Below are 8,207 nucleotides of genomic sequence, written 5' to 3'. Positions count from 1 at the left end.
GAAACATTCAATTGATCATCACCACTTGTGTTCCAAACTAATAAGTCTCATTTTTGTATAACCTCTTAAAAAAGTATACACAAGCATTAAGTTACAATGATATAATTGATGTTATTTTTTTCATCTGGATAGAGGGCCGACCTGAATAGATAAAAGTTTCTGCCTCGATAGTAATCATCTTTGAGATCTTGTCCTGTCAGGCAGCAAAATGCCAAAACCTCTGCACAAGCATACAATGTCCACAGAAGTCAGGCCAAGACATGACAAGTACAATTTTAGCATCAGCAGTATGAGCACCCCTACAAGCTCAGCATCAGTCTGAGCGGTTGTCTAACACAAAATGGTTTAACACCAACAATAATATGCAGACACTAGCACAAAGGTTAGACTAGAATTTTATTTCATTATTCATTTCAAATGTTTTATTTATTATTACATTTCAAATTTAAATTAATTAATTCATTCATTCACCTAATTATGTGTTTAGTTTAATTTAATTCTAGCCATGACATTTTCAGAAACATTTTAAAAAAAATGCATGTCAAATATATGTACAAAGGACGTGAAAAGCAGTGTGTATAACATAACGCCTCTCCACTAACACCTGTAATGCTTGAATGCTTGTCCTGGAGCTCAAACCACACATGGAATTATCAGGCCGCTTGGTTGCCTGGGTGATTATGATGCAAAAATCCCTAAAAACTAAACCAAAATCAGAAAACTTATAAATACTATTCAAGATCTAGCCCAGAGCTGGTTCAAGACATTTCCAATGCATAAAAAAAAACTCTGATTTGTGCTACACAGCAGTCACAAAAACGACTAAAACTCTAAAAAAGAATGTCTACCAACATTCCTTCTTGGCTAGTCAATTCATCCTCAGAGTCCATACAGACGGTTACATGGGCGGTAACAGCTCGTTCCATAATTTATTGTAACAATTGTGGAAGACATATATTATAGGCAGGAAATGTTAGTTTCATCTGTGCTTGTTGGACGATGAGGGGCCTTTCAGTCACACGCTGCTGTCGCTGGAGCTTAGACCTGCTGCATTGGCTTCAGGTCAGGAGACACCTGTTTAGATGAAAACAAACACGTTTGATTGGTCTTGTTGGACGGACTCATTTCTGAGCACGTTTTCTTTTCTTTTTGCCAAGCAGTCATGAAACACCAGCTGGAAGCATCACAGTATTGTCACTATAAAGCTCAGTTTGAGTATGAACGTAGGAGGCAGGTTCCATACCTATTGGTAGGTGCGGAAATAAAATTCCTTCCACCATCAGCTATTTCCCTTTAGTAAACTGCTAGATTTATTCCCTATCGAGGGTGAGGGAAATTGACCTTGACGGAGATAACTATAATACTTACTGCAAAATCTGTGCCTGTGCATTTCTTGATGTCGTCGGGTGTCAATCCCTCCCAAATTTCAATCAGTGTAAGACCTTTCTTGTTATCCACATCAAAGACAGCCTATCAAAACAGAGACATAATTAGATAGCACAAAACAATGAATTAACACATCAATCGAATCAGCATTTTTGGTTTTTCATTTTTATGGCATTTGATTTTAATGGTGTAATAATAAGTCGGTAGGTAGTGTTTAACGAGAAGATTACATAGACACTGACATATATCATGAGAACTCCAGTTGTACCACTGTCAGGGCAGTAGGCAAGCGAGAAAATGGAAAATGGATTTAGTTCGGCGAAGACAATCAAAAAACATTTAAAGGAAATGGTTACGTACGCCCTCTCTTGAGACCAATTTCAGGGGTTGAGAGGGAAAACGTGTACGAGAACAAGAGAAACAGTCAGAAAGATGGGGGGGGGGGGCAGAGGAATAGAGAGAGAGAGAGAGAGAAGAGACTGTCTACAGGCAAGAATTGTAATGGAACTGTTCAGCTGGGCTTTTCAATTTGACATTGTCCTATGGAATTATGTGTTCTTTGCCGTTCTACAGGCATACATTGAATTGAACAACGTGCCTGTTATACCACCTGCAGTGCACTACCTTTTATATTGTGAAGTGGGGAATTATTCTGTCTATTCTGCCTCCTTGTAGTTTGTATAAGAGTGAACCTTAGACTTCTCGAGTGTGAAATTCATTGTGATTTAGGTAGACCCTTGAACAATCCAGATTCAGGTTGCCCAATAGGTACAAGAACGAAGCAAAACACTCAATCCACCATTTTGATAAATAAGCGATAATAAAGACGTAGTCCACCATTCAGTATGTTTCGTGAAAGGAAGTTGATATTTTAATTCAATAGCCAATGAAATTACAATTCTCCCTGCCGTGCTCCTGAAGCAGAGTGTTGATTGGCTGGGATTGTTCATGGATCTTTCTGAGCAACTATGTTTGAATCGCATGAACAGGACACCAGAGGGCCGTTTTAGCGCCTCGTGAGGAGCCATTCACTGCATTTGACCAGAACTGTGTGGGTATGGCATTAGAATTGCTCACACCTGAAACAGTAGGTCATCGTCTAAAGCCTCCCCATTTTCTCAAGTGCCTGAAATTGCCTAAGGCTAATAGTCATATCTGCTAAATCGCTGCTGCTGCTAAAAAATACATTGAAAAAAAAAGCTGTGACATCTAGGGTTGAACACATCGTTTTGATGGCATAAGCAAAAAAAAAAAAAAAAGTAAGCAAAGTAATCCTAAAAGCCTAAAGCACCTGTTCAACTACGGTGCCTTGTTTATAGCATTTTGGTTTGTATTGATAAACCTCCATCCCACTTCCCTGGCCTTCCTCAGCGTGTGTGTGTGTGTGTCTCTCAGGGCTGTGGCTGCCTCTGGTTTTGACAGCAGGCTAGAGCACAGAGGGCAACTGATGGAGCTGTGGACTGACACAGACTTGCGGCGACAGCACTGCACTCCAGTACCTCCTGCCCCATCAACATAGAGTGGCCAGCAGCTGCAGACCATTTGGGCTTGCCTTCGTTGTGTAATGTTCGACCTGCCACAGGGCGTTTCATCGAAAATAAGTCAACTGCTCAGCTGTGACAAGCCCAATGAGTGTGTGGTGTGATGGTGTAAAAGGCAGATATGGAGATTATATTTAGACAAGGCTGGCATAAGATGGGGGAGGGGGCACTTTCAGAGCTGAAATTTTGGCCATATAGTATAATTTTGGGAGGAAGCGAGGGAATGTGCTTATCTTAACGTTTGGAGGGGCACGCTGTAACCCAAAGATCTGACATGATGAGCATGTTCATCTACGCACTTACCACAGCGCTTTCATTTTAGCAGAAGAAAAATCCCTGAATGTCACATTCACCTCAACTCTGCACTTTAAAATAAAATCTTCTCAGTACATCATCTATACCAAGACAAATTGGCCATAAAAAGGCTTTTAGATTGTGTTTAGAATATGAATGGAGCTCGGTGAATCAAGGTGATGTGTTTTGAAAAGAGACGTGTCTACGTCTAGAAGAGAATGTGGAAAAACTGACTAAGCTCCATAACATAACAGTCCATCTGTCGCAGTAACAGCATGCCAACATGTGAGAAATCAAAGAAAACAGTTGGCTACACACAAACACTTGGGTAAATTGTCTGCGTGGCGGACCACCAGTTTAACCATTTACAGAGCCAATAGGCTTGATACAAACACACACAGTGTAGGGCCACTGAGCATCTTGGAACTTCACCTGTTGAAGGAACATCTTACCTATGGATTTCTCAACAACCGACGGCTGTATAGAGTTCAGCTATACTGAAGCAGCTTCAAAAGGCTTATATTCATGCTTCCCAATACAATTCAGTTGCTGACTGTGTTTTTGATTATTCTGAACAATGCCAGTCAGTTGGAGGAAATCACTAAGAAAGGTATGGCCTTCTGGTAGTACAAAGAAAGGCAACCATGTCAAATCAATACACAAACTCAATGTCAAAACTGAAGAACAAACTAAATAAGTGAGACCTTTCTTTCTTGTTCCAAACCAAACAGGTAATTTCCAAAGCTTCCACTCTACTTGCTAGTTTCATCAGCTGCTAGTGGCAGAAACATTCACTTCCATAGTGACATTAAATCAACGGGGAAAAAAGCGACAGATAATCTGGAGTAAGTGGCTAGGAAGACTTCAAATCCCATTGTGCACACTATCTGAATGTATAACAGAATTAGACATTACCCACTTAAGGTATAGTTATAGGATACAAATGCTTATTGTGTTGAAATACACTGCAGCACAAATAGAGTCTACGCTTTATTCCTGTTTACCTGAATTACCTCTGATGGGCTGGAAAAGCCAGTGACAATTACACAGTAGGCCTTTGTTATGGGAAATATTCAGCATCTCACGGCTATATGCACAAAAGATGAATGACTGAAGCATATGGGCCATCTGGTTTGGCCGGTAGCCTAATGTCATTACAGCCCAGGCTCTGGTGGAAGCCTGTACATTTGGGGCAAAGGGAGTCGATATGTAACGTAGTTGATAAGATCTTCTGATTGGGTTAGGGTCGCAAACAAACAATGCCATTTCCAGCTTCTTCAGACCATGCACAGTATCAAAAGAACTTCATCTACCCCTGCCATTTTTCATCATCGCTCAAACCAATTCAGGAAAAAAAAAACCTATTGAAAACATACAGCACACATTGAGTGAATAAATGGCCCATTGAGCTTGTTTCGCAGAATACTGCCTGACTCTTTGTGCATTGGGCAAGCCTCTGGATCAAAACCATGGAGCGCACTCATGAAAGAGAAATTACTTTCAATTCACTTTAAACTGATATATTATTCATCGGGCCTGTGCGTTTGAAAATAACTGTGGCTGTTATTTGATTTGTGTCGGGAAAGTAATATCCTGTCAGGTTAAACAATTGCGGGCACAGTTGCATCCGCATGCAGAGCGCATTATAGCAAAGCCTCACAATCCATTTTCTATTTTAAGTGCCTCCTCCTCTGAGTTTAATATACAGTAATTCTCTTTGATCGCCACAAGCCCCTTCGACAACACAAAAGCGCCGTCACATACATCTAGAAGTCTCCTAATTTTGTTTACACTGATGTACAGACCTTCTCCGTGATGATCCTGTCCACACACTGCTTGCCGGTGAGGGGAAGATTGCACTGGTCCAGAATCTTGTGCTTGCCTCCCTGTGCCAGGAAGAGGAGAGAGAGAGAGAGAGAGAGAGAGAGGGGTGGGGAGTTATTTATGGCTTCATCTGAAACGCAGTACTCTGCACCCCATCACAGTGACAGTGGGGTGACACGGTTTGGTAATGAGGCGTCCTGGACCAGGCTGCATCAACCAGAGTTACATTTTACCCAGAGCTGAGATTCAGCAAGACAAAATCCAGACTCGGAGAAAAAGTAATATGTGTGTGTGTGTGTGTGTGTGTGTGTGTATGTATGTGTGTGTGTGTGTGTGTGTGTGGTTGTGTGTGTGTGCATGTGTGTGTGCTTGTGTGTGTGTGTGTGTGTGTGTATGTGTTTCTGCAACTATAGCTGCTGTTATTACAGAGACACAGAGATCAAGCACAAATCTGCAATTGAGTTTGAAATAATACAGGCAATCAAAACGTTGGAGGGGACGGACCACTAGCAAAGGTGGTTTAAAGTGTGTGTGTGAGTGTGAGTGTGAGTGTGTGTGTGTGTGTGTGTGTGTGTGTTTACAGGCATCAGTGTAGCCCACTATGGTGTACCAGTTCACATTAGGGTATGGCTTAGCAGGTAATTACCAGTTTTTGCCTGGTAAAATTGATTTAAATTTCACATTTGTGTTTTGACAGCAAAACTGCTTATTACCAGCCCACAGTATGACAGAACCAGCAGCCTCAACAGCATGTATATTTTTTTCATATCTTTAATCAAGAGCGTGGCCTTGGTTTTTTTAAAGTTTTTCCTCTTAGCCTGCCCTCTCTCTCAAATAGCTCCTGTTCGCAAGCACATCTGCTGTGCTCAGCTCCAGCTCAAAACTGCACAAAGGTAAACTGTTGCTTGCACAATCTCCTTCAGTTTGAGTCCTTCTCCTCGAGTTCTAATAACAATTCTGGTTCACAATAGGGGTGGTAGAGGAGAATGGAGTGAAAATGACAACAGAAACTTCACAGCACTGCTAGAACACGTTCACCTCGGCAGAGCTCTGGGAAGTCTACACGCTGTGGGGTAACCTTTAGAAACACAACCTCAGACAACCTTCTCCCCGACTCCCCGGGGTAGAGCCTGTGCTGAAGACAGGTCAAAATGGGAGGGGAGGGTTGGGGGATCTGGGAAAAAAAAAGAGTACACTGAAAAAGAAGGGAAGAAAATGCACAAGAAAAAAGAGCAAAAAGAAATCTAAAGATAGACAGACAGAGAGCGAGAAGAGAGGGTGAAAAGAAAGGGAGAAAGGGAGAGAGAGAGAGAGAGAGAGAGAGAGAGAGAGTGCGATAGGACATCTGGGCTGTGGTAAGGCCTTGTTATTTCCCTTCCTGAGGGAGGCCTAACTGACCCCTGGGGACACGGTGGCAGTCTGAGCAACTAAGGGGCAGCAGCATGTGAACAACACCCCCCAAGGCCTGGCTCTAACACACACACACACACACACCCCCCAAGGCCTGGCTCTAACCACGTCTCTTTCCTCTGCACCTGTGTGTCGTGTCCCCAACACATCTGTGGTCTGGAGAGACACAACCACACACACACACACACACACACACACACACACACACACACACACAGAGCACATCAGCTGCATAAATAAAACAAAACCATTGTGACATGTGAGTGAGTGATTGACAGGTGGCAGGTGGAGGGCGCTCATTGGAGCTTGAAGCTGTCGTCAGTGAGGGGCAAGTTCCATGGTTTGAAATCACAGCTCCCAATTCCAGCCACATCAACCGACACGGTTTCAGGCCAACAGTGTTTACGGTGCAACAATGGGCTCTTGTGCAAATTCAGTCCAACGACAAAGAGAAGCCCCCTCACCTGTTGCTGCTTGTACACACAGCTTTGAGATACAGAAACGAGGTCGCTCTAGTTAACCTAGTAATCTTCATTCATATTTATTTCTTTGAAGATGGCTCTTTGAACACAGCTCTCCTATTGCTGATTACCTGTGTTCAAAGAATGATTGCAAAGAGACGTCAAGCACCTAAAAAAAGCCTCCAATACTGGCAACTGTGGTCCACGATCTAGTGTCAGCCACTGAAGACCTCATCCACTAAACCACTAGAGCAGGATGGGCAGGTTGCTTTGGGTTTGGGTTGCCTGGTGTGGTGGAGGTCGGCAAAGGCCAGAGCCGTTGCCAATAAAACACAGCCGTCTTCTTTGGTACGAGTGCCGTCTCCTGCCTGACACTTTGATCGTCGGCGCCACTGCAGCAGCCAGACTGGGAGGCCAATCAATATGGGCGGAGCGGGCGCGCCAACCCCGGGGCTGTGGACTGTGTCGCGCATTGACACTATCACGGCCCCCCTCAAAAGAGCATTAAGGAACCATTTCAACTGATTAGTGAGCATCCATGAGTCACCAGACATGTTCCTCTCGCCTGTCAGTCGTGTACGGCCAGTGGTTGCTGATCACTGTAGTTTAAAAATGTTTACAAACATGTTGGATCTTGTGGCTCAGCTGCTAACACCACCAGGGTCAGGGACTCGATATGTGCTCAAAGTACTAATGAAAATGTATATCTGTTCTGAACTGCAATAAAAGCGTGTGCTAAAAGAACGAATGTAAATGTAGGACACGAAGCAGTCAACTGTTAGTGATTAGTGATTATGCCTACCTTTGCGGAGTGCTCCATCGTCACCACCACCTTCGTTCCAGCACTGGCCACTAGGTCCATCGCACCACCCATACCTTTCACCATTTTCCCCTGGGAGAGACGCACACACAAGGAACCTCTTCACTGATCTGAAGTCAGTCATGCAAATAAATCATTTTGTTACAAAAAATGAAAGGCAAAACACCAATCAGCAAAGGAGAAGCATGTTGTAGCATGATTATGTTTTATTACATAATACACAAAGCATTCATCAGATGAATGGGTTCTTAACCTATAATCCTCTTTTATGGCCAAATTCGAACACATGATGAGCTGGACCTCGAGGGCGATAATTAATGACATTGAACACTGGGCAGGAGGAATGCGGCCCTGACAGACTATAGACGGCTCCCTGGATGCCGGAGACACTATGAAGAAACACATGAATTGCAAATCCTTTTAGCTGGTCAAATTATCTCGCCACTGTTTTGTCAGCTCTTTTGTCAAGTG

General features: G+C 43.2%; 1 protein-coding gene across 1 annotated transcript in view; it reads right to left on the bottom strand.

Annotated features, from left to right (window-relative positions):
• Positions 1-530: 530 nt before the first annotated feature.
• Positions 531-8,207, bottom strand: part of oxct1a (3-oxoacid CoA transferase 1a) — a 40,733-nt gene continuing 33,056 nt past the window's right edge. Inside the window, exons 14-17 of the mRNA XM_080838598.1 lie at positions 7,719-7,808; positions 5,027-5,107; positions 1,369-1,470; positions 531-1,074 (exon numbers count right to left, since the gene is read on the bottom strand). Coding sequence (XP_080694724.1) covers positions 1,039-1,074; positions 1,369-1,470; positions 5,027-5,107; positions 7,719-7,808 — 309 coding nt within the window. The 3' untranslated portion in view covers positions 531-1,038. The remainder of the gene's footprint in view (positions 1,075-1,368; positions 1,471-5,026; positions 5,108-7,718; positions 7,809-8,207) is intronic.

The sequence above is a fragment of the Sprattus sprattus genome (genome assembly GCF_963457725.1).
Source record: "Sprattus sprattus genome assembly, chromosome: 5".
In the NCBI taxonomy this organism is placed as follows: Eukaryota; Metazoa; Chordata; class Actinopteri; order Clupeiformes; family Clupeidae; genus Sprattus; species Sprattus sprattus.
Note: the sequence above shows the minus strand (reverse complement) of the source record. Positions and strands in the feature narration are given on the sequence as shown.